General features: G+C 53.2%; 2 protein-coding genes across 7 annotated transcripts; both read left to right on the top strand.

The window, feature by feature from the left end:
* Window positions 1–198: 198 nt before the first annotated feature.
* RPUSD1 (RNA pseudouridine synthase domain containing 1) lies at window positions 199–21,760 on the top strand. 6 transcript variants are annotated; one of them, XM_053556542.1, is made up of 13 exons: window positions 208–315; window positions 872–1,085; window positions 1,219–1,342; window positions 1,511–1,613; window positions 1,742–1,843; window positions 6,330–6,421; window positions 7,141–7,240; window positions 8,189–8,276; window positions 9,202–9,322; window positions 20,719–20,804; window positions 20,966–21,037; window positions 21,117–21,307; window positions 21,676–21,760. In XM_053556542.1, the coding sequence occupies exons 1-12, from the start codon at window positions 231–233 to the stop codon at window positions 21,199–21,201; spliced, it is 1,272 nt and encodes a 423-aa protein (XP_053412517.1). In that variant the 5' UTR covers window positions 208–230; the 3' UTR covers window positions 21,202–21,307; window positions 21,676–21,760. The 6 variants fall into 6 exon arrangements, with proteins under 6 accessions (XP_053412522.1, XP_053412521.1, XP_053412517.1 ...); XM_053556544.1 differs by lacking the exons at window positions 20,966–21,037; window positions 21,117–21,307; window positions 21,676–21,760 and adding an exon at window positions 6,168–6,225; XM_053556545.1 differs by lacking the exons at window positions 20,966–21,037; window positions 21,117–21,307; window positions 21,676–21,760 and adding an exon at window positions 6,168–6,225 and having other exon boundaries at window positions 20,724–20,769.
* On the top strand, window positions 21,356–25,310 carry LOC128561859 (mesothelin-like protein). The gene is given in 8 exon segments (XM_053556541.1): window positions 21,356–21,766; window positions 21,948–22,089; window positions 22,302–22,498; window positions 22,569–22,724; window positions 22,804–22,931; window positions 23,542–23,845; window positions 24,100–24,361; window positions 24,763–25,310. Coding segments are annotated over 8 exon segments (1,428 nt in total). The 5' UTR covers window positions 21,356–21,751; the 3' UTR covers window positions 24,987–25,310.
* Window positions 25,311–25,397: the final 87 nt, after the last annotated feature.

Genomic DNA, 25,397 nt, shown 5'->3' with positions numbered 1-25,397 from the left:
GTCGCCAACCAGGGCCCGCGTGCCCAGCGGCGCTTGCCATTGGTCAGCGGGACGTGGGCGGGGCTGTGCGCAAAGAGGGTGGAGTCGTGTCTTTGCTAATAGGCGGAGCCAGGGCCCTGGGGAGCTTGCCATTGGAGGATACAACCGCCCGTCTGCAGCGGGGAAGGTCCGTAAGGCGGGGCGGAGGCGGGGCTGCGCGCGCAGGCAGGGACGGACGGAGTCGGTGCTGCATGTCCCGAACCGCTGTGGTCTTGCTGTGGGTCTCGGAGAGAACGCTGGGTCTGGAGCCAAGGCCCCGGAGCGGCGCGGCGCCAAGTGAGTTTCCGAGTGGCCAGGGACGCGGATAGTGATCGGAGCCGGGTCTGCCCAGGCCTGTGCCCCAAGCCTCACGCCCGTTGCCCCGCGGCTCTGTGGGGACGTCAGAACTGAGTGGGGATGCGGACGGACACACAGAGGAGTACTTGCGTGGGCGTGCGGGTGGATAAGAGAGGGCCCAGCCTGCACCTGCACCTGCACCCGGCGCTCTGGGCAGGCCTGGGCCAGTGGAGGCCACGGTAGCCCCTCTCCTGCCCACTCGGGGAAAGGTCCTTGTCACCATCCACTCTTGGCGGGGGGATCTGCCGGCTGCTGGAGGACAAGGACGTTTCTCAGGTTCGGGTCAGGAAGGGCCCATCACAATCAGCCAAAACCAGGCTGACTCCCCGATTTCCACCAGGCCCCATCCCCACTGATGCCTGGGCCTGGCCTGGAGAATGGAGGGCACAAGGGTGCCCCACACAGTAGGTCTGCACGCTCACCTCGTGGCTTCAGACCAGGAGCCCTAGGGGTGGTGAAGTCCTTGCCCTTGAGCGGGATGCCCCCATGTCCTCAGGATACACTTCCACCCTGGGTGGTAGGCCAATCATGGAGCCCGGCAGCATGGAGAACCTGTCCATTGTGTACCGGAGCAGCGACTTTCTGGTGGTGAACAAGCACTGGGATGTGCGCATTGACAGCAAGATGTGGCGGGAGACCCTGACCCTCCAGAAGCAGCTGCGGCACCGCTTCCCTGAGCTGGCTGACCCTGACACCTGCTATGGGTTCAGGTACATAGGGCAGGGAAAAGGTGGTCTCTCAGCAGTGTCTGTACAAGGAGGTGGCTCAGATAAGATGCTGGACACCACAGTGAAAGCCACTGCCCCTCAGCCTAGCCAGCGCTGATGCTCTGCCGTGCCACAGGTTCTGCCACCAGCTAGACTTCTCCACCAGCGGGGCACTGTGTGTGGCCCTGAACAAGGCAGCTGCAGGCAGTGCTTACAGATGCTTCAAGGAGCGACGAGTGACCAAGGCTTACTTGGCACTAGTAAGTTCTGGGTGGGCCAGGGGAACTCAGGCCTCCCAGCCTGCTAGGGCAGTCCCCTTGATGCTGAGCTATCCACTATTCCCCATGTGGCCTACCAGATATTAAGTGGTTTCTTTGCAGTGATGGGCTGGCCCCCCATGAGCTGGGTGTGATCCTCCTGCCTTGCAGGTGCGGGGGCATGTCCAGGACAGCCAGGTGACCATCAGTTACGCCATTGGCAGGAACAGCACGGAGGGCCGGGCCCACACCATGTGCATCGAGGGCACACAGGGTATGGCAGGCAGGATCCAAGGTCACATCATGCTTGTACAGGGCCAACTTGACAAAAGTCCTAGGTTGGGATTGACTAGGGTACAGGGCAGGCCCCACTAACATTTACACCCATCTTCTGCTCCCTAGGTTGTGAGAACCCAAAGCCAAGCCTCACGGAGCTAGTGGTCCTAGAACATGGACTATATGCTGGTGACCCTGTCTCCAAAGTGTTACTAAAGCCTCTCACAGGTATGTGCAAGTGTGGACAGTGCTTCAGTTACATAGAAAAGGAAAATCAGGCACAGAGGTGGAATAGCCTGCTGGAGTCACTCTAAGCATCAAGGTGGAGCAGAGCCTGTGCTCTCAACTCCACAGCCTATTGTTTCTCACCTGATGTGAGGGTCCTTTGCTGGCTCTTGTCTGAGCCCTGGGTGTCCTGCTGGCCTGAGTTCTCTAGCCACACCAAGTGCTGGCCATTGGTGATCCTAGAGGCAGTCTCACGTACCTGAGTGCCAACATCCTTGTATGTAGCAGAAGACAGGGAGGCTCTCATTCCAGGGGGTTGCCACAGGGTTCCAAGACTACAGTAGGGGAAGTTGCTGGTTGTGATGTGAGCTAGGCAGGGGATGTGCATATGGAGCACCTCTCCAGCCTGACTCACCTCCCTGCTCGCAGGCCGAACACACCAGCTACGGGTTCACTGCAGCGCCCTTGGCCACCCTGTGGTGGGTGACCTGACCTATGGGCAGGCTGCAGGCCAGGAGGACCAACCTTTCCGTATGATGCTGCACGCCCTCTACCTGCGCATCCCCACACAGGCCGAGTGCATAGAGGCCTGCACTCCAGACCCCTTCCTGCCTTCCCTCGATGCCTGCTGGAGCCCCCACATCCTGGTCCAGCCGCTTGACCAGCTCATCCAGGCCTTACGGGCCACCCCTGACCCTGGCCCCATGGACAGGTGCCCTGGGCCATGCAGCCCCTCTGCACTCCTGCCTGGGCCTGACCGGCCCCCACCTCTCTGCACCAATCCCCCTGAGACGGAGGCACAACGAGCCTCCTGCCTACAGTGGCTATCAGAGTGGACCCTGGAACCGGACAACTAAGCCCCATTGGGCTACAGTAGGGGATGGTGGGCTGGGACCCCAGGGGCCTGGGGCTATGTGACACAGCCCTAGGTCCATCCCAAAGAAGATGGTGTCTCTCCTGGTCAAGGTGGAGGAGAGTTGAACCCACCAGGCTGCCCAGGGCAGACCTGCAGGAAGGACTGTCAAGTCCAGCAGGGGGCGCCAGGCAACCATGCTCTCTGGCAAGGATGGAGTGCTCCAGCTGGGACTGAAGCTGATGTGGGGCCCCGCCTCCCAGTGTTCCCTAGGGAAACCTAGGGCATTCTTTCCTATAGGCATCCACCTCTGAAGCTTCATCCCAGGGGCTTCCGTTTTATCAACCTTCCCAAACTTACCCGTTAAGAAAGGTAGAACCAGAGTCTGGGCTAGCCTTTGCCCCCCAATGGGCTTCTCACCTTAGAGAGGCTGGAGATGGCTGTTCTGGCCTCATCGTCTGGGCCTCAGCCCAGACCCCCGGTCCTTGTGCTCCAAAGGCTCTTCTCTGATTCTCTCACCCTGTCTCTCCTGCAGACCCTGACCCTCCCCTGCCGGCAGGGGTCTGTGTGCTGTGCCCAGACCTGCCTCGTGCCTTTGCTTTTGCTGAACTCTGCTCTCGGGCCTCATCCTTCTCCACCTGGATCCTGAGCTTGGGACTGGCACTTGGTCTGTCAGTGCAGAGGTCCGTCAGGAGCAGTAGAGGCCCTGGAGTGCACACCTGCCCATCCAGACCTGCTGCTGGGCCTTGCCAGCCTCATCCTCAGTTCCTGCCACGTCACCCCTGCCTGGTTCCCACACAGCCACTGCCTATCGCTCTCTGCCATCAGAGCCCTAGCTTGGGAGCCATGAGCTGGCTGGTCCCCCTTTCTCTGCCTGCCTGCGCTGGGCCTTAGGGACTCAAAATAAATGCTCAGTGATTGGCCCTAAAAGTGACCATGAGTGTTTCTGAAGTAGGTTGTTCTGGAGGACAGATTGGGGCACCCAAACCCATCCTAGCCCTGTCCCTGTAGTCACAAGCTGTGTCTGCCCAGGAGGCCACCACCCTGCAGGACCCAGGATAGACATGGTCCTGGCAGCTGACAAGTTGCTCTTCCTGGCACTGAGTACCCTGCAGCCCTGGCTTAGGGACAGAAGCTGAGTTAGCTCACCTGGACAACCCCCAGCCCTCCTAGCCCCAAGCCCTGGAGCACCCAGATGGCCTCAGGCTGGACACCTCTGTCCAACACATTCAGCCCCTTCCAGTGCTCCAATGTGCCAGGCCCCGCAGGGCACATTCCCACCTCCTCACAGCTGCCTGGGCACCATCCTACATAGTGCTGCTCTAACATGCAGGTCCTGAGTCCCTGCCACCCTGGACTCTGAGGTGATGAGCTTCATTGCTTCCCAACCTTGGCACTTCTCTAAAGGTCCAAGAGCTGGGGCTGGGGAGAGACTATCAGAGATCCCTTTCTTCTTTCCCCCAGGAAGCTCCTTCACCCACAGCAATTTGCCATGTGAAGGAAGATGGGCTGCTCATGGCTCCCTTAGAGCTCACCTCAGGAGGCAGCTTTTCATACAAGGACAGAGTGAACCATTTTTTCCCCAGGTCCCTTTTTGGTGCCACCACATTGGCCATTCTTCAAACACCTTGGAGATGGAGCTACAGTGGCCATAGTCCTTCCCTAACCTTCAGGACCAGCTCCCACCCTGCAGTCAGGGCAGGAGCTCAAAGAGTTGCCTCCATATCACTGCTGTGCTGTGGGCACCCACTAGCCACCAAGTGCCAGATGCCCCTGGGTGATATCAGGATGGATGTCAGCCAGGGGCTGAGGGCCTGAGGAAGACCCCAGTACACAGGGAAAGGCTTCTGAGAGAGCACAGGATGGGCATGGCTGGCTGCAGAGAACTGAGCCAGGTGTGGGCTGGAGAGTGAGCCTGTAGAGCCTGGGAGGACACGCACAGGAAGGTGGCAGATAGGCAGGAGGGAGGCAGGGGATCCTGGGGAAGGCTCTGCCTCTGGTGCACCCTCTCACCCATCTAGTTCCTCCCCTCAAAGATGCCTGTGGCTCCTGGTGGTCTCCTAGGACCCAAAGACCCCTCTGATCACCACCTTTCAGCCAACCCTCACCTCCCTGTTAAGTAGGATGCTTCTGGTCTGAGGCTTCCAAACTTGAGCTCCACCCACCCTACCTGCCACTCACCCCCTAGCTGTGGGGTGGCAAGGCTCCATGGGTGTGAGTACGGCTACACGGTGTGGACATAACAGATGGGGGACGAGGGGCCATCCTCAGACAACAGTGGCTGAGCAGGTGCCCCAGGCAGGGCATGAGCAAAGTATGGCATGGCAATGCAGAGGCTCTGCCAGGAGAACACACAGGTAGTGGGCACTCCCCAGCGGGTGGCCTCAAGAAGTCGTTCAGTCTCTCTGGACTGTTTCCTGTCCTGTAAATGAGGGTTACAGCTGAACCAAGGATCATGGGGCAGATCCAGTAAGATGGTCTGTGAAAGAGCATGGGATGAGGTGTTGCAACCCTAGAGGCCAAGCATGCTGTCTGTGTCCCAGCTGACCTGTGAGGAGTCTCCTCCAGCGGGGCCTGGGCTCTGGAGTGGGTAGAGACTCTCACCACATGACACTGCTCCCCAAAACCCTTTAGCATCTAGAGCCTTTGTGTGCCCTTGGTCTTTGGCCAAGGTGAATGCTCAGGGCTTGAGGTGGAGTCAGCGAGCCTCAGAGTCAGTGCTAGGTCCCAGGTGGCTGCTCCCTCTACCTAGGACCCTGTCTCCCAACCTGGCCCTGGACCCAGCCCCTCTAGACTTTGGGGACCTCACTACTCCTCACCACAGCTGCTACAGCTGTTAAAGTCACTGTGTTCAGCCAAGAGACACTTTGAGGCCCATCCTGAGCTAGACAGGATGTGGATGAGCCAGGCCACCCTAGCTCTGTCCCCTGTAGGCCCACTGGGCTCTCCTGCTGTCTCACCTTCTACCTTGCCCTTACCCAGACTCACAGTGAGTGGCATCCCTGAGGATGTGGCTGCAACTTGAGCTAACCAGGGCCCTCAGGGACAGGGCTGTGTGTGGCTCAGTTATTTGCCAATGAGGCTGCCCCTGGCATGTGCTTATACACATCCTCTCTGCCCATGGTGCACACAAATGTGCATGCACAGAAGGACCACAGGCCTCACTAGGCCCAGCCCCTACAATGGGTTCATGTGTGCCCGATGTCCCTGCATGGGGACACACACAGGGGCTCAGCACATGTGTCAGTGCTCCATGGGACTGAGGTGCACGCGCATGCAGCTGTGCAGACACAGACACTGGCACAGGCAACTCTCCAGGCCCAGGTGAGGGGGTGTGTGCTGAGCAGCTGCCAGCTGTGAGCTCAGCTTCTGCTCTCATGGGGCCAGGGAGCAGGTGCCCATGCCTGCTGCACCAAGGCCCTTAGGGGCTGATACATGGTGTCACCTGCCACAGCCCAGGCCCCTCCCCTACAGGATGCCTGGAGGGAGTCACTGCATGCAGTCTCCTGCACTTGCTGAGCCAGACATGGAGGTGAGCAGGGACCCTAGTGACTGCGCCTGCACCATGGTGTTTGGCAGCACTGGCTGACATGCTCAGCTTCTGGGACCTCTGCATCTGGCATACTTGTTCTATAGCTCCCTGCACGCAACTACAGTGGTGTGGCCCGGAGCAGCTGCCCCCAGCCTGGTTGACACCTCCCCGTTCCACAGACGGTATTCCTGCTTGGGTAAGAGAACTTCCCATCCATGGGTTCTGGGCTTTGATACTGGGCCCCTAGACAGCCCTGGGCAGGTGGCTGAGTTCCTCTGAGCCTCAACTTCTCTGCCTGGGGCGACCTCCCTGTCTTCCCCCTGGAGGTCACACAAATCCAGAGGCCCAGAGGTGCCAAAGGCCATCAGGTGTGCACAGCTATGCCCAGGAGGAGGCAGCAGCACGTGGCAGTCCTGCCACCTTGGTCAGGCCCTGTCTCCCCCAACCCCACCTCACAGCTCCCTTAAGCCTCATACCTCTTGTTACCAGGGCAGACAAGGCTGCTTGTGGCTGTCACCCTCAGGTGCAGGGGCTGGGTTTCTATGACAGAGTTGCCTGCTGCCTGGGTGTGGAGTGAGCTGGGGGCTGCCCTGAACAAGATGAGAGGCTCACCAGGCCCCTCACCAGGGGATTTGCTGTTTATCCAGTGATGTGTTAATTGGAGATGCAACCAGCCCCATAGGTCCCTGGAGCCCTGACCTGTGATAAGAAAGCCTAGACTTGCCTCCCCACCCTCTCTTCTTTGTTCAGAAGACTGTTGTTTTGTAGGGCTGTTTCCCTCTCCAAACACAAGAGATACCTTGCAGCTCTAGCCCAAGGCCATTCTGAGAGACCTTGGGCCTCTCTCACTGCAGGCTGAGCTGGCAGAGGGAAGGGGGTCAGCCTGGGTCACCTCCTTTCCCCCTCACCCACTAGGCCTGGACCTGCTGCCTGTGGCACCACTGCCTTTCTGCCCTGGACATCTCAGCCAAGATGACAAGCCTGCTCCGCCACATAGACGTGTGCCCCAGAGTGGGTGAGATAACACTTCCACATGGAAGGGGTGCCCTGGCCCTCACAGTGCAGACTTGGGGGGTACTCAGGGCTCCATCCACTAGCTCCCCTGAGCCCACACTCAGGGGCCTGCCCCAGCAAGGGGCAAGAAAGGCAGGCCGCTGCCCAGCACGAAGGGCAGCCAGGTGCCAACAGGCATGGTGCACACAACTCTTACTGTGGGGCCCAGGATTCTCACAGTTATAAGTCAGAGACAAGGCAAGGTTGTTGCCAGAGGGGAAAAGGCTAGGTGTGAGGTGCACAGAGCCCCCCAGGAGCCCTAGGCAGGGTGAGAAGGAGCCTGGGACACCCACTGCCCAGTGCTGTGTCCTGGGAAGGGGTGCTGGTCCAGCAGCTTAGGAGGCCATGGACAGAGCTATGTGGGCCATGGCCAACTTCTGCTAGGGCTGACACCCCCTTTGTGGGGACTTTTTGATGCTGAAGAAGATATTTTTCTAAGTGGCCTGCCTAGGGCCCTTAAGATAAGGGGGCTCCCTTGGACCTGAACTCCCATCTCCTGGGCAGGGTTTCCAAAGCAGGAATATGGGCCAAGCCCCTCAATCTTGCTGGCAGGCCTGGCTGTAACCTCACTCTGGCTGAGCAACTGGGGCCCTGGTAGGCAGCTCAAACCCTGGATCTTCTGCTTCAAGGATCCCAGGGCTCAGACTGAGGGCACAGAGCCACAGGCATATGGCTGGAGGAAGAGGGAGTTTACATACATGCACACACCTTTGCACACATGCATAGACACTGGCAGACATTGTGCACACACTAGTGGACATGTGCATGTGCGTCTAGACGTGTGTGTACATCATATACATGTATGCTGTTTCATACACACACAGCCTGGCATGTGTGTGCACACACCATCAGACACCCTGTGGCCCCAGAGGCTTCCTCCGCCAGGTCCTCAGGGGTCTTTCTGTTCCAGGTGCCCTGGCAGGCCCCGGCTTCATTCTCCTCCTGTCCCTGTCCCTTACTGCCCACTGCTCCTGTCCCCAGGGAGGTCTGGATGCCAGGTGAGTGCCCAGCCCTCCTGCAGTTCCAGGTCTGTACACCAAGTGTTTTCTGTGGCAGAGGGAGAAGGAAAAGGAGGGTTCCTGGGAGGGACCATTTTCAGGGTCTGCCATGAGGGCCCAGGCACAACCCTGCAGGGCTATCATCTCCAGGTTCCAACGTTAGGGGCCTGGGCCTATCTCCAAGGTCACTCCCCGACCAGACCCTAAGATGACCAGAGTGTCCAGTGTCTTGCTCCAGAGTCGTATAGCCTGGAGCAGGTCCCCAGGCCATTGCCATGGTTGCAGCAGAGCTAGACACTAAGAGGCTAGCAGAGACTCACAGTCCTGGCCTAGCCATACTGGCTGGGCTGAGCTCTCATGCCTCCCTTCAGGCTCTGGGCCCTGCTGCTTCTGCCTGGAGGCTTGGTCACCCAGCTGGAAGACTGTCCTTTCTTCTCGCTGTCTGGGGTCTCATACCTAGACTCACCTTAAATAGGTTGATCAATCAGGTGAGTCAGGCAGGGACAGGTTCTGAGTGGCACCTGAGACCTTCTGTGTTCAGGTTTTATTGGAGTCACAGTGTAGGAAGGCCATGGAAATAGCCTCACCTGTGGCCATAGCAGGTGCAGAGGCTGAGTTGAAAAATCCCTCAGCAGGTGGGGGTTTGTGCAGAGCCCCCAAGCTCAGAGCTGGGCCTGGGCCTCGAAGGGCCCCAGAGTCTGTGCAGGGGAGCCTGGCCCCACAGGGTGCTCTGAGAGGGGGTAAATGTATGAAGGCATGAATGAAGCAGGATCTTGCTTGTGTCCAGGCACTTCCCAGATACCACTCCTGTTCTCAGTCCCTCTCTGCTGGGAGGCAGCTGATACTGACCTCCCCGATGCCTCTGCAATCTGCACCAGTCCCTCTGGCTGCCCCCATCCCTCACCATATCCCCCTTTCTGCCCAGGGCCAACAGCTCTCTGCTGCAGGGCTTCTGGTGCCAGCCGGCTAGCCAGCTGCCCCGGGACCAGCTCTCAGCTCTCATCAGGCGGATGGCCAAGCTGCAGGTCCTCCTTGAAGCCTGGCAGGTAACTAGCTGCAGCTGGGCAGGGGGCACTTGCACAGATTCGAGAGGACCTCCCTGCCAGAAGATGGGCAGGCGAGGGCTGGGCAGGGCCAGCTTTGTCAGAGCTAAAGGTGTACAGCTCCTCCAAACCCAAGGGCTGTCTCAAAGCCAATCTGCCAACTCCAAAACTGCCTAAAATGTGTGTCTTTTGTGGACCCCACCCCTCTGAGGCTAGGCTTTCCCTCCCTTGGGTGGTTTTCTGGTGCGGCAGTGCTGTGTCCCTTTCCAGGACTTCCCGGCCAGTTTGCCTGCAGATCTTCTGCCTCCTGTTTTGGTGGGGCTTGTCCACTTGCCTGGCCTGGCTCATCCAACTCGGTGGAGTGCCCTGCTCCCCTGGGGCCCCCAGGGCACTTGTGAGAGTGGGTTTCTTAGCCCACTGGCCTCTGCCAAATGGGGCTGCAGGACCCTTGCCTGTGAGAGGCCAGTTGAGCCCACCTTGACCCTCAGTTGACCAAGCATCATCTACCCCAAGTCAGAGACTGAAGGAGGCAGGAAGGTTGGTTGGCTTTGTCACTTTGTCCCATTATATAATTAGTAATAAACTTGTTCAAGAAAAGTTGAAAAGGCTGGGCATGGTGGCTCACTCCTGTAATCCTAGTACTCTAGGAGGCCAAGGCGGGTGGATATCCTGGGCTCAGGAGTTTGAGACCAGCCTGAGCAAGATCAAGACCCCATCTCTACTAAAAATAGAATAATTAGCTGGCATTGTGGCTGGTGCCTATAGTCTCAGCCACTCGAGAGCCTGAGGCAAAAGGATCGCTTGAATCCAAGAATTTGAGGTTGCTGTGAGCTAGGCTGATGCCACAGAACTCTACCCAGGTGATAGAGTGAGACTCTGACTTAAAAAAAAAAAATTAGGGCGGCGCCTGTGGCTCAGTGAGTAGGGCGCCGGCCCCATATGCCGAGGGTGGCGGGTTCGGACCCAGCCCTGGCCAAACTGCAACAGAAAAATAGCCGGGCGTTGTGGGTGCCTATAGTCCCAGATGCTTGGGAGGCTGAGGCAGGAGAATCGCGTAAGCCCAAGAATTAGAGGTTGCTGTGAGCCGTGTAACGTCATGGCACTCTACCCAAGGGCGGTACAGTGAGACTCTGTTTCTAAAAAAAAAAAATTGGCTCAGCACCCATAGCTCAGTGGTTGGGGTGCTGGCCACATGCACAGGAGTGGCAGGTTCAAGCCTGGGCCTGCTAATCAACAATAACAACTACAACAACAACAAAAAATAGCTGGGCGTTGTGGCAAGCATCTGTAGTCACAGCTACTTGGGAGGCTGAGGTAGGAGAATCATCTGGGCCCAGGAGTTTGAGGTTGCTGTGAGCAGTGGCACCACGGCACTCTACCAAGGGTGACCTGGTAAGACTCTGTCTCAAAAAAAAAAAAAAAAAAGAAAGAAATATTGAAAAACACAGGAAAAGTAAAAGAACCTTACCTACCCCAACCAGGGAAATGCCTAACTTTGGGGTCATTCCTTCTCGTGCCTCTTTAAGTAGTGTTCACTTTGGTCTAGGCACCTAGGCTATGCCAGTGTGTCCCCAGGAGCCATGTGATGCTCCAAGGAGCTGATACCTAAGCCACAGCCCTTTCCCACTGGTCATTTGCCTCACACTGCTTTCCCTGGGGTGAAATGCACCACATACAACAGGTTCCCGACTCCGAACCAGGGAAGTGCATATTCTGTAAGGCATGTGCCCGGCTGCAAAATTAATACCTGCTTATGTGGGAGACTTTGAAAGATACTAGAAAATACAAGGGAGAACACAAAATCCAGCTGCCCAATTTTATGGGGTCCTAGTTTCTCTTGGTCTCCAGCATCACAGGAATTGTTTTATACAAATAGTTGAATTTCTTTTTTTTTTTTCTTTTTTTTTTTATTGTTGGGGATTCATTGAGGGTACAATAAGCCAGGTTACACTGATTGCAATTGTTAGGTAAAGTCCCTCTTGCAATCATGTCTTGCCCCCATAAAGTGTGACACACACCAAGGCCCCGCCCACCTCCCTCCTTCCCTCTTTCTGTTTCCCCCCCCATAACCATAATTGTCATTAATTGTCCTCATATCAAAATTGAGTACATAGGATTAATAGTTGAATTTCTTAAAATGCCTTAAGGGGAATCATAGGATCACAGGGGTTATCACAGGCCTCACAAAGGCCCCTAATCCGTACATACCCTTCTGTTTTCCAAAATAAGAAGACTCATATCATCCCACCAGGGAGACTGAGCCTCCCGCCACCCTCCCTCCCCAGGATTTAATATGATCATTTAAAAATCTTAGCTGATCAGGGGCACCTATGGCTCAGTCAGTAAGGCGCCAGCCCCATATACCGAGGGTGGCAGGTTCAAACCCGGCCCCGGCCAAACTGCAAGCAAAAAATAGCCGGGCGTTGTGGCAGGCGCCTGTAGTCCCAGCTACTCGGGAGGCTGAGGCAAGAGAATCGCTTAAGCCCAGGAGTTGGAGGTTGCTGTGAGCTGTGTGAGGGCACAGCACTCTACCTGAGGGCCATAAAGTGGCCCTCAAAAAAAAAAAAAAAATCTTAGCTGATCAAGCAGGGAAATGACATCTTTGATGTGAACATTTTAAAGCCAAAGGTAGCTGACCTTCAAGTTGGTTTCTAGAAAGTTCTGCCAGTTTTTGATTCTCTGGGAATGCGTGAGAGGCTGACTTGCTGCACCTTCACCAGAATTAGGAGTCACCATTTAAACAAACAACAACCCCCCTTTGGCATTTCACCTGCACAATTTCTCCACTCTGTTCTCTCCTGTGTTGTGGGGACTTGTCCAAGGGTGTCTTGTCTTCATAGCACATCTAGGAATACATAAATGCCCTTATGGGCTGACTTTTTTAAATTAATAAATTGTTTTAGAGCAATCTTAGGTTTACAGAAAATTGAACAAATAGTACAAATTCCCATAAACCCCTCCATATTCTCATTCTCTGTCTCTCTTCCCATTTTTAGGTTATTAACATCTTGCACAGTGTGGTACATTTGTTATAATTGATAAAGCCATACTGCTACACTATTACTAACTGAACTCTGCAGTTTCAATTAGGGTTTGCTATCTGTGTTGTACATTTTATGGGATTTGCATATGGAAAGTATGTATGGTTAAGGGGTTGGCAGAGGAGTTTCACTTAAAGGTCCTCTGTCACCACCTATTCTTCCTCTTTCCTCCCTCAGAGCCCCTAGCAACCACTGATATTTTACTGACTCCGTAGCTCTGCCTGTTCCAAGTGTCACATAGTTGCAATCAGCCAGTATGTGGCCTTTCGGGTTGGCATCTTTCACTTAATAATATCCATTTGAGGCTCCTCTGTGTCTTTTCATGACTTGATTTTTGTTTACTACTGACAGCAATAAACTGTATCATAATTTGCTTATCCATTTACCTACCAAAGGACATCTCCATTCCTTCCAATTGGTGTGTAGGTTTTGGTGGGGGACGTAAGTCTGCAGCTCGTGTGGATAAATACCAGGGAACACGATTGCTGGATCATGTGCTAAGCCTACAGTTAGTTTTGTAGGAAACTGCCGAGCTGTCCTCCAAAATGGCTGTACTATTTTTCATTTCCACCACTGCGAATGAGAGTTCCTGTTGCTCCATGTCTTTGCCAATGTTTGGTGTTGTCGGTGTTCGGGGCCTCTGCCATTATAATAGGTATGTTTGCTATCCCGTTGCTACTTCAATGGCAACTCCCTGATGACGTATAATGTTGAACATCTTTTCACATGATTTTTTGCCATCTGTTTATCTTCTTTGGTGAGGTGTCTGTTCAGATATTTTGCCCATTTTTTAATCGGATGCTCTGTTTTCTTATCATTGAATTTTAAGAGTCCTTTGAATATTTTGTATACAAGTCCTTTATCAGAGATGTGTTTTGTAAACATTTTCTCTCAGTCTGTGGGTTGTCTTTTCATTCTTTAAACAGTGTCTTTTGCAAAGCAGAAGGTTTAAACTTTACTAAAGTCTAGTGAGTTTAATAAACATATTGATACTTCCTTTCACAGACTATGCTTTTGGTATTGTACCTAAAAACTTACCACCAATTCCAAGGTCACCTCAACCTTCTCGTCTGTGGTCTTCTAGACGTTTTGTAGTTTTATGTTTTACACTTACATCTGTGATCCATTCTGAGTTAAGTTTTGTTAAACTTGTAAGATCTGTTTCTAGGTTCTTTTTTTATATAGATGTCCAATTGTTCTAGCAACATTTGTTGAAAAGACTGTCCTTTCTCCATTGATTTCTTGTGGTCCTTTGTCAAGATCTGTTGTCAAAGAGACTCCTTTCTACTCTAGTGGTCTATCTGTTCTTTCAACAATACCACATTGTCTCCATTACTGGGGCTTCATAGTAAGTCTTGGAGTCACAGAGTGCCGTGTCTCTGATTTTCACTACTGTATGGGCCATTCTGGGTCTTTTGCCTTTCCACGTAAACTTTAGAATTAGTTAAGTAACATACACGAGATAACTTGCTGGGATTTTGATGTAGATTGTGTTGAATCTGTGGATCCAGTTGGGGAAAGCTAATGGCTTACTGGTATTGAGTATCGCTGTTCATGAACATGGGGTATCTCTCCATTTACTTAGATCTTCTTTGATTTCTTTCATCTGAATTTTATAGTTTTCCTTGTATAGATCTTTTACATACTTTGTTAGGTTGATTCCTAAGTATTTCATGATCTTTGGTGTTAATATTAATGACATTGTGTTTGTTTGTTTTTTTAGCAGTTTTTGTCCGGGGCTGGGTTTGAACCAGCCACCTCTGGTATATGGGGCCGGCACCCTACTCCTTTGAGCCACAGGCACCGCTGATGTTGTGTTTTTTATTTCATATTCCAATTGTCATTGCTGGTATGTAGTAAAGCAGTTCGCTTGTGTATGTTAACTATGTATCACGTCGTCTTGCTGTATTCGTTTATTAGTTTCAGGAAATTTTGTTCTTGTTGTTTGTTTTTGTTGATTCTTTGGATTTAGACAGTCATGTCATGCATGAACAAAGGTTTTATTTTTCTTACCAGGTGTATATGTCCTGTGTACCCTTTTCTTGTCTTATCACATTAGTTGAAAGTCCAGTCTGATGTTTTACTACCCATGAAATGGTATAATAGTATTTCAGAGTAGACTCAGATTAGTTATGAATGTTTATTGTAAACTCTAGGGCAACCACTAAATTTTTTTAAAAGAAACATAATTAATATGCTAACAGAGGCAAGTAAATGGAATCATATATAATGATCAGTTGAAACTAGAGAATGCAGAAAGAATGAAAGGCAAAAATAGGAATAGATAGATCAATATAGTGGCTCACAGCTGCAGTCCCAGCTACTCAGAAGGCTGAGGCAGGAGGACTGCTTGAGCCCAGGAGTTTCAGGCACAGTAAGCTATGATGACACCACTGCACTTGAGCCTGAGTGACAGAGCCAGACCCCATCTCTTAAAAAAATAAGAAAAGGAATAAAGAAGAAGGACAGCAAAGGTAAAACAGTAAAAAAATAAATAGAAAGGTAGCTATAATGCAACGACATCAATAATCACTTTGAATGTCATTGGTCTAAATGTACCAATTAAAAGACAGAGATTATCAGAATATATCAAAAAACCGGATTCAACTATATATTGTCTGCAAGAAACCTACTTTAAATGTAAGACGTATAGATTAAAAGTAAATGGATGGGCCAGACACGGTGCATGTAATCAGCACTTTGAGAGGCTAAAGCAAGCGGACTGCCTGAGGTCAGGAGTTCAAGACAAACCTAGGTGAGACCTCATCTCTACAAAAATATTTAAAAATTAGCCAGGTGTGTTGGTGCACACCTGCAGTCCTAGCTACTTAGGAGGCTGAGGTGGAAGGGTTACTTGATTCCAGGCGTTCAAGGTTACAGTGAGCTATGATCATACCACTACACTCTAGCCTAGGTGACAGATTGAGATCCTGTCTCGAAAAGAAAAAAAGCTGGGCACAGTGGCTCATGCCTGTAATCCTAGCACTCTAGGAAGCCAAGTCAGAAGGATCACTTGAGTTCAGGAGTTTGAGACCAGTCTGAGCAAGAGCGAGACCCCAGCTCTAGTCAAAATAGAAAAATTAGCTGGTCATTGTGGCAGGTGCCTATAGTCCCAGGGTCACTTGAGACCAAGAGTTGGAGGTTGCTGTGAGCTAGGTTGACGTCATGGCACTCTACCCAGGGCAACAGAGTGAGACTCTGTCTTAAAAAAAAAAGAAAAAAGTAAATGAATGGAGAAAATATTCCATGTGGGTGGTGCCTGTGGCTCAGTGAGTAGGGCGCCGGCCCCATGTACCGAGGATGGCAGGTTCAAACCCAGCCCCAGCCGAACTGCAACAAAAAAACAGCCCAGTGTTGTGGTGGGCGCCTGTAGTCCCAGCTGCTCGGGAGGCTGAGGCAGGAAAATCGCGGAAGCCCAAGAGCTGGAGGTTGCTGTGAGTCCTGCGACATCATGGCACTCTACCAAGGGCGGTAAAGTGAGACTCTGTCTCTACAAAAAAAAAAGAAAGAAAATATTCCACGTGAACACTAATTAAAAGAAAAGGGAATAGCTATATTAATTTCAAACAGAGCTGACCTGTTTGAAAGCTGAGGAAGGAAAGTTATCAGGGATAGAGAGGGGCAGGGCATAATGATAATGGAGCCAGTTCTCCAGGAAGACATAACGATCCTTAATATGCATGCACCTAACAACAGAGCATCACAATTGTGAAGCAAAAACTGAGAGAACTGCAAGAAAAGATGAATGAATCCACTATCAAAGTTGGAGACTTCAACACCCTCTATCAAAAATGGACAGATCGAGCAGGCATAAAATCAGTAAGGATAGAAGTGAACTAAACAGCACCATCAGCCTATAATGGGTGTCTGCAGACAACTTCATCCCGCACCAGCAGAATACTCACCCTTCTCCAACTCATACGGAACATTCACCAAGCTAGACCACGCTCTGGGCCATAAAACACACATCAACAGATTAAAAAAAGATAAATCATACTGGAATCAAACTATAAATTAATAAGAAAAATATAGCTGGGGCTCGGTGCCTGTAGCACAGTGGTTATGGCACCAACCACATGCACGGAGGCTGGCAGGTTAAAGCCTGGCCAGGGCCAGCTAACCAATAATGACAACTGAAACAAAAAAATAGCCAGTCATTGTGGAGGGCGCCTGTAGTCCCAGCTACTTGGGAGGCTGAGGCAAGAGAATCACTTAAGCCCAAGAGTTTGAGGTGCTGTGAGCTGTGACACCACAGCACTCTACTGAGGGTGACATAATGAGACTCTGTCTTTAAGCAAAAAAAGGTAGCTGGAAAGTCCCAAAGTACTGGGAGATGAAACAACACAATTTTAAATAACAGGAGTCAAAGAAGAAGTTTCAGGCGGCGCCTGTGGCTCAGTCAGTAAGGCACTGGCCCCATATACCGAGGGTGGCGGGTTCAAACCTGGCCCCAGCCAAACTGCAACCAAAAAATAGCCGGGCGTTGTGGCGGGCACCTGTAGTCCCAGCTGCTCGGGAGGCTGAGGCAAGAGAATCGCTTAAGCCCAGGAGTTGGAGGTTGCTGTGAGCTGTGTGATGCCATGGCACTATACCGAGGGCCACAAAATGAGACTCTGTTGCTACAAAAAAAAAAAAGAAGAAGAAGAAGAAGTTTCAAGACAGTATCAAATATTTTGAAATAAATGAAAATGAAAATACAGTTTATCGAATCTATGGAATATGGTGAAAGCAGAGTAAACTTATTTTTTATTTTTATTTGTTTATTTTTTTTTTGTAGAGACAGAGTCTCACTGTACCGCCCTCGGTAGAGTGCCGTGGCGTCACACGGCTCACAGCAACCTCTAACTCTTGGGCTTACGCAATTCTCTTGCCTCAGCCTCCCGAGCAGCTGGGACTACAGGCGCCCGCCACAACGCCCGGCTATTTTTTTGTTGTTGTTGTTGCAGTTTGGCTGGGGCTGGGCTTGAACCCACCACCCTCGGCATATGGGGCCACCGCCCCACTCACTGAGCCACAGGCGCCGCCCCTTATTTTTTATTTTTAGACTGTCTTACTCTGTCACCCAGGCTGGAGTACAGTAGTCTCATCAGCTTACTATAACCTTGAGCTCTGGGCTCAAGCAATCCTCCTGCCTCAACCTTTTGTAGAGACAGTCTCACTATTTTCCAGGTTGGTCTCAAACTCCTGACCTCAAGTGATTCTCCTGCCTCGGCCTCCCCAAAATGCTGGGATTACAGGTGTGAGCCACTGCACCCAGCCCAAAGGAAACCTATAGCACTGAATACACATATTAGAAAAGCAGAAAGATAAAAAATCAATCGTATAAGCTCCATGTCAGGAAACTGGAGGAAGGTGAGCAATGCAAGCCCAAAGCAAGCAGAGGAAAAGAAACGGTGAAAACTAGGGCAGAAATCAATGAAACTGAAAACAAGAAATCAAGAGGCTCAGCGCTCGTAGCACAGTGGTTACGGCACCAGCCACATACACTGAGGCTGGCGGGTTCAAATCCAGCCTGGGCTAGCTAAACAACAATGGCAACAACAATAAAATAGCCGGGGTTTGTGGCAGGTGCCTGTAGCCCAGGCTTGAGACTACTTGAGAGACTGAGGCAAGAGAATCGCTTAAGCCCAAGAGTCTGAGGTTGCTGTGTGCTGTGATGCCATGGCACTCTACCAAGGGTGACATAGTGAGACTATGCCTCAAAAAAAAAAAAAAAAAAAATCAAGAGAGGTAATCAACAAAACCAAAAGCTTTTTAAAAATGATCAATAAATTCCTAGCCAGGCTAACCAAGGGGAAAAAGAGAAAACATGAATTACTAATATCAGAAATGAAAGAGGGACCATCACTACCAATCCCACAGGCAATAAAGGATAATAAAGAAACACTTATGCATACAAACGAGACGGCCTGGAACCTGGCTGGTGCTGGATGAAATGAACCAGGTTCTCTGAAGGTCAAAATCTACCAAACCTATACAGGAGAATAGGTCATCTTAACAGACCTCTACATATTAAAGAGATGAAAGCAAAGATTGACCTGCCAAAGCTGACTTAGTTTTCATATTTTCTAGGATTATCTTTTTTCATTCTTTTGCCATTAACCTTTGGGTGACTTTATGTTTTAGGTGTCTCATGTAAACAGCATAGACCAGAAATATTTTAAATCTAATCTGAAAATCTTCATCGTTTTATTGCAAAGTTAGTCCACTTACATCTATTAAGATATTGCTTCCTCAGGCCTGATGCCTTTATCGGACTTCTGCTTCTCCTTGCCTTGCAGTGTTTTCATCCCTGTCCTGGACATGCCTACGTGGTGGTTGTCTGTTTCCACTTGCATACACACATTCAGTTATTTGTTTGTTTGGTTTTTTGTAGAGACAGAGTCTCACTGTACCATCCTTGGGTAGAGTGCCGTGACGTCACATGGCTCACAGCAACCTCTAACTCTTGGGCTTAGGCGATTCTCTTGCCTCAGCCTCCCAAGCAGCTGGGACTACAGGCGCCCACCACAACGCCCGGCTATTTTTTTGTTGCAGTTTGGCCGGGGCTGGGTTTGAAGCTGCCACCCTCGGCATATGGGGCCGGCGCCCTATCACTGAGCCACAGGCACCGCCTAGTTATTTGTTAAAATCCACCTTCTGGGGTGGCACCTGTGGCTCAAAGGGGTAGGTTTGAACCCAGCCCAGGCCAAAAACTACAAAAAAAAACAAAAAAATCCACCTTCTGGATTTTAACAAAATCTGAGGAACTGCTAATAATGTAGTATTAATACTTTGTATATTTGCTTCAAATGTTTTTCTAATCTGCTTTTTGTCTTTTTTTTTTTTAAGAGATGGGGGGGGTCTCACTATATTTTGAAGCTGGTCTCAAACTCCTGACCTCAAGCCTCGTTTTTTACCTTTTTATTGATAATCAAGTGTGTTTAACATGCTATTCAAACTTACTGACATTCACATGTTTATGCATCAGGGTTTTTCCTCCCCCTTCAACCAGCATGAGGAGTCCCTTGCCCTCCAGGAGGATGGCAGCTCACTCTCCATTCTCTGGGGGCTCTTTGAGTGGCTGGCTGGGGAAGGCAGAGTCCCCCACCCTGGGTGGGCCTCTCCTCAAAGATAAGATCTGGCAGGGCTGGACAGAAACCAGAGGACAGATCTCATCTGCCTTGAGGCCCCTCCCATGAGGCTTCCTTCACAGGCGCTTGATGGACATAAAGTTAGGCAAAGGACCTCCTAGGAACTGGCTAAAAATTCTTGAAATGATCCCAAAGGCTCCCTGGACAACTCCAGGGAGGGGGTGTAAAATGAGGAGGCTGCAGAGGGCTGAGCAGAACCTCAGCAAGTACCCCAAGTGGAGGATAAGGCGGGTAGGGCAGGGCCAGGGGCACCACCCATGGTTCTAACTTGGGAAGCGCCCCAGGGGCAGTCCCCAGCCCACCCTGGGCCTCATGGGGTCTCTGTGAGGAGGACAGGAAATTGCCTCCACCTCCCCAGGATCCAGAACCACCCTACCTAACCCTAAACCTTTGCAAGTGAGGAGGCTGCTGCAGGTGTCTTGGCCAGATGGGGGCTGTGGCTGGGGACAGGCAAGGTCTTTCAGACTGGGTTGGCTTGTTTTTGTTTTTTTTTTTTGAGACAGAGCCTCATGCTGTCGCCCTAGGTAGAGTGCCATAGCAACACAGCTCACAGCAACCTCAAATTCCTGGACTCAAGCAATTCTCCTGTCTCTGCCTCCCAAGTAGATGGAACTACAGGCGCCCACCACAACGCCTGCCTGTTTTTCTTTTTTTGTTGCCGCCGTCATTGTTGTTTGGCGGGCCTGGGCTGGATTCGAAACTGCCAGCTCAGGTATATGTGGCTGGCGCCTTAGCCGCTTGAGCCACAGGTGCCAAGCCTTTTTTTTTTTTTTTTTTTTTTTTGAGACAGTCTCACTATGTTGCCCTTGGTAGAGTGCTGTGGTGTCACAGTTCACAGCAACCTCAAACTCTTGGGTTTAGGCGATTCTCTTGCCTCAGCCTCTCAAGTAGCTGGGACTACAGGCACCCGCCACAACGCCTGGTTATTTTTGTTATTGTTGTTTGGCAGGCCAAGGCCGGGTTCAAACCCACTGGCTCTGGTGTATGTGGCTGGCGCCCTAGCCGCTGAGCTACAGGCGCGGAGCCTGGATTGGCTATTTTGAGGCCTGTTCTGAGATGGAGGTTGTGGAACAAAAAGGAGACAAGTCCAGTCAAGGAGGGAGGGGCCAGCCTGAGAGCTGGGATGGTGGGGGGAGGGGTTCTATGCTGAGGGGAGGGTGGCCTAGCAGAGAGGAAAGGCAAGTTCAGAGTGGACAAGGGAGTGACCTGCTGCCCTCCTGCCCAGCTCAGCTGCTTGGCCAACCTGGCAGCACAACATGGCCTCCTGGGGGACTTCATGCTCCATCCACCAGACCTGCTCCTCTTCTACAAGTGAGTGTTCCTGCCTCCACCCCACTGCAGAGCAAGCCCACAGCATGGGGGTGGAAGGCAGTGCCCAGCCCCAGCCCCATCCCACAGCTTCCCAACCTGCCTGCAGCCTGTCCCAGGTGAGGGAAGCTGACTGCCGTGCCTTCACCCATCATGCTGCCCAGGGCCACCTGGAGCTACTGGCCAACCTGCCTGACCAGAGAGCTGCCCTGCACCGCGCAGCCCAGACCTGCCTGGTGGGCACCTTGGGCAGGGTGGGAGGCGGCGGGCAGCAGAGTTGGCCTTCTGCTGTGCATTGACCTGACATCCCTGCAGGGGGGGCTCCCCCTGCGGCTCAGCCCCTCCGACCTGGTGCTCCTTGGGGTGCTGGTGTGCGACATGGACCCAGCCATCATCGTGACTGCGGACCCTCATGTGCTACAGAACCTGCAGCGCTGCCCACGGCTGACGGCTGCCCAGAGGGCTGCTCTCAACATGCTGCTGGCCAGTGGAAGGACCCAGCTCGGGTGGGTGGGGTGGGTGGGGGCCAAGGGGCCCAGGGGTGAGGAGGGATAGGCAGGCTTGGAAGCCTCCCTTCCTTGAGGTAAGACTGACCTCTGACCTCATTCTGTTCCTCAGCAAGTACACCAGGCGGAGGACAAGGCGGGTAGGGCAAGGCCAGGGACACAGCCTATGGGACACAGGGCCATAAGGTGCTAGTGGGGCAGCAGTGTCCCTACTCCTCAAGGGTAAAGTATCTGTGGCAGAGCCTGGTCAAGTGACTATAGCCAGGTGCTAGCCAGGCGATTGGGTTCATTTGAGCACCTGCTAGGTACTCAGGGAGGGGCAGGTGGCTCCAGGGGCCCCTACACAGTGCCCCATTCCTGTGCACCAGGCTCCCTGGATCCTGGACTCTGGAGGGGCTGCAGGTCCTGGGGCCTCTGGCCACTTACATCAGCTCCCACCTGTGGATGCAGGTGCAGCAGGTAGGATGGGCCCCAGGGTGGGGACCAGCTGTCTGGAAACCAGGGTCTGCCACATAACCACTCTGATGCCTCAGAGGTCCTCAGAGGGTTCCTACCAGAAAGTTTCTGTCTGTGGGTTGGAAGGAGGGACCAGGCAGGCCCCCTGTGATATGCAGTGGCCCTGCCTGCCTTGCCCTGCCAGGCTGTGGGCCTGGACTTCTTCCGTAGCATAGTGGCTGCATGCCGGGCAAGGCGGCTCAGCCAGAGAGATGCCAGGCGCTTCGTCACCAGTTTTCTGGAATCCAAGACTAACTCTGTGTCCTCAAGGTCCAAGCGGGGTTCAGGTCAGTGTGGCCACTGTGGCCTTGGGGGTGCTGCGCTTCCCCAGGGCTGGCTTGACACGAGAGTAGCAGTTTAAGCCAAGTTCTTAGTTAGAGGTCAGTCTCAGGGAGAGACAAGAGCAGGGACAAAAGTGGAGGAAGGGGGTCAAAGATGGGGACCCACGACCTCAGCAGTTTTCAGCTTAAGCCATAGCTGACCATCTGTGTTGTCCTAGCACCCACAGGGAGGTCCTGTGTCCGCGGCAATATTACAGCAGCCACACTACAGGACGACCTCTTTCTGGTGCACTATGACTGCGCCCAGCTTGAGTTCTGCCTGAGCAGCCACATGGTCAAAACCAGCCTGGACCCCCTGCTGCAGCACCCACTGCCTGCTGAGTGCCAGCGTGTGGTCAAGGCCAAGCTTGCCCAGGTGTGTGGACCAGTGGTGGGGAGGAGGTTGGCAGGGCACAGGCCTCACTGACTCCACCCTACCTGCCCAGATCTACCCCCGAGGCATCCCTGAGGACCAGCTGAGGCTCATCACCTCGCTCATCTACCTCTACTCCGGCACTGAGATTGGCCAGTGGAACATAACGTCCAGGGACACTGTCGTGGTCCTGCTGGCCTCGGGTGTGGCCCTAGAGAACCAGACAGAGGTGAGGGCAGCAGGGTGGGCAGGTGTCCCTGAGCCCTGGCCCAAGCTCCAGTCACACTGACACCTGATCTGCCTCCCAGGCTGTCCTGCAGAAGTTCTTGGACCACAATGGGACCGTCACCAGTGCTTTGCTAGTAGCCATTGGGGGCTCCCGCCTCTGCTGGATGAGTCCCCAACAGATCCAGACAATCCAGCCCTTGGAGTTCCGGTGAGACCACTCAGCACCCACCCACCCACCCACCTGGCAGCTTCAGAGGCAGCTCACTGCTCTGCCAAGAGGAGTCATAGGATAAACTGAGGTTCAGGAGGCCAGTCCAGTTGGAGATGTCTTAGTGTTCTGAGGCTACTTCAGCAAAGTACCACAAACTAGGTGATTCAAAACAAGAGAAGTTTATTCTCTCATATTTGTGGAGGCTGGAAGTCCAAAATCATGGTGACTCCTGCAGGGAGGACCCTTCCTCCCTCATCCAGCTTCCAGGGTCTTTGGCTTGTGGACATGTCCAGTCTGCCTCCACCTTCACACAGTCCTCTTCCCCTCTACGTCTGTGTCCAAATTTCCATATTCTGTTAATGACACTGTCATGGGACTTAGGGCCCACCTAATTCCATCTGACCTCATCTTTTAATTTGATGACATCTGCAGAGACCCTATGTCCAAATAAGGTCCCATTCTGAAGTTCTGTGTAGATATGAATTTGGAGGGAAAACTGTTTGGCCCAGTATACAGGGCAAAAGGGAAGCTGTGGTTTGTGGAAGGGCCAATATCTAGCCATTGAAGGGCGGGGGTTCCCAGCCTGCTCATCAGCTGTACCCCCCAGGCTGGCCGGGGCCCTGGACATCTCCTCCTGCCCACAGACCCGGAAAGATGTGCTCTATGCCAAGGCCCGGGAAGCCTTCAGCAACACCAGGACCTCAGACGACTACTACCACTTCATGCGCCCCTACCTGGGTGAGGCCCTGCCCTGCATTTCCCCCAGGTAGTGCCTCTCCCCTAGGAGCCTCTGCTCCCTCACCCCTACCCTTGCAGGTGGTGCCCCCGTGGAGGAGCTGCAGCACCTGGCCCAGGCCAACATCTCCATGGACATTGACACCTTTACCAACCTGAACCCCCATGTGCTGCAGGTGTGCCCCGGGCTGCCCCAGCAGGGAGAGGCAGAGCAGGCTAACCAGGGGAGTCCCTAGGTCACAAGTTGGGCACTCAAGTCAGAGGCCAGCAGAGCAGGTGGGCTGTATCACCCTCCAGGCAAGCCCTGGCCTCAGGCCCCAACATCTGCTCAGCCTTGGTAAAGCACTGCCCTTACATGTCTTCCCTGGGCCTGGGACAGTCCCATGGAGCCCCTGTCCCTATCCTCACGGCCCCCTCATTTCCTTCGCAGACCCTGAGTGTCGGCAATGTGACCACGCTGCTGGGGCAGAATGTGGGGGACCTGCGGAAGGCTCGCAGCCACCCCACTGTCAGCTCCTGGCTACACAGCCTCAACAGGTCAGCCCTGGGCATGCTGGGCCTGGACACTGACCTTGCCAGCCCCGCCAGCCCAGCCCCTGAGACCAGTGGGTCCCCCAACACCACCTACCTGACACCTCATGTCATCCACACTGCTGGCCCGCCTGGAAAGGATGCCAAGGCTCCCACATCAGGTACAGTCCCCCCAAATCCTCCTTCTCTGCTCGGCCCCTCCATTAAGCCCTCTGTAGACCACTAGCTGTTCCCATCTCCCTTCTCCTGCTCACTCATGCACTGTCACTCTTCACCAACAGTTCCATTTGCCTCCTGGGATGGCACCTGGATGAGGCTGACTCTACCCCTTATCACTTAGCAATTATTCAGGGACACAGTTACCTCCTCCCTCTAAAGCTGCTGAGCAACCAGGGAAGGGGAAGCTTTGCGATCCTTGTTGGGGCCCAGAAAAGCAGGCTGGGTGGGGGTCTGCACTGGCCTGCTCCACCCTAGCCATCCCAGAGGGAGGGACTGCCAGGCCTGTTTGGCTTCTGGGAGTGGTTCTGGCAAGACTCATGGGTCCCCTCCATGTCCCCTGCAGGCAGCACACTAGCCCCCAGCGGGTGCCTGCCGCTGGCTGTGGCCCTGCACTCTGGCCTCCTATGGCTGTTGCATCGACGCACTCTGGGCATAACCACACCTGCTCGTGGGGCACCCACACCCTGGCATCCCTGGATGGTGCTGCCCGAAGGCAGGCAGGTCCACAGGCATCACGTTCAGGGAACACAGGACCACAGGGTGGAGCTGGACCTCAGCTCAGGCTGAGGTTTGCGCCCACTCCCCTCCACTAGCTTCCAGGACCTGGAGTGGACTGAGGATCAGGCCCCAGGAGGAGATGGGACCCTCCTGGCCACAAGCTCAGCCTGGCCAGGGAGAAGCAGCCAGGGCCAACATCCTTTTTTAGAAGAAATGGGGCCAGGGCAGGGATGTTGACACCACTGGCTTTGTGACAGATATGAATAAAGTACAGGTGACCTTCCTGCCTGCATCTGTGCTCTGGGCCCGAGCCCTGCACTGAGGCCCTCTTGGCCAGGGTCCAGCCTATGCAGGACTCTTACCCTCTTCCCCCTGAAGCCACCTTAAGTGACAGTCTGGCCTCAGGCCAATGGCAATAGTGTCAAGAAGGCCTCAAAGGGCCCCCACCCTGTCTGGGGCTCCACCTTGGGCCCTGGGATC

Source organism: Nycticebus coucang, chromosome 12 (assembly GCF_027406575.1).
Source record: "Nycticebus coucang isolate mNycCou1 chromosome 12, mNycCou1.pri, whole genome shotgun sequence".
NCBI lineage: Eukaryota > Metazoa > Chordata > Mammalia > Primates > Lorisidae > Nycticebus > Nycticebus coucang.
Note: the sequence above shows the minus strand (reverse complement) of the source record. Positions and strands in the feature narration are given on the sequence as shown.

Coding starts and splice junctions, on each gene's coding strand:
- RPUSD1 (XM_053556542.1), top strand. CDS start 231: ATGTCCCGAACCGCTGTGGTCTTGCTGTGGGTCTCGGAGAGAACGCTG. Junction 1,614..1,741: donor GTGCATCGAGGGCACACAGG/GTATGGCAGGCA, acceptor TCTGCTCCCTAG/GTTGTGAGAACCCAAAGCCA. Junction 21,038..21,116: donor GCGCAGCCCAGACCTGCCTG/GTGGGCACCTTG, acceptor ACATCCCTGCAG/GGGGGGCTCCCCCTGCGGCT.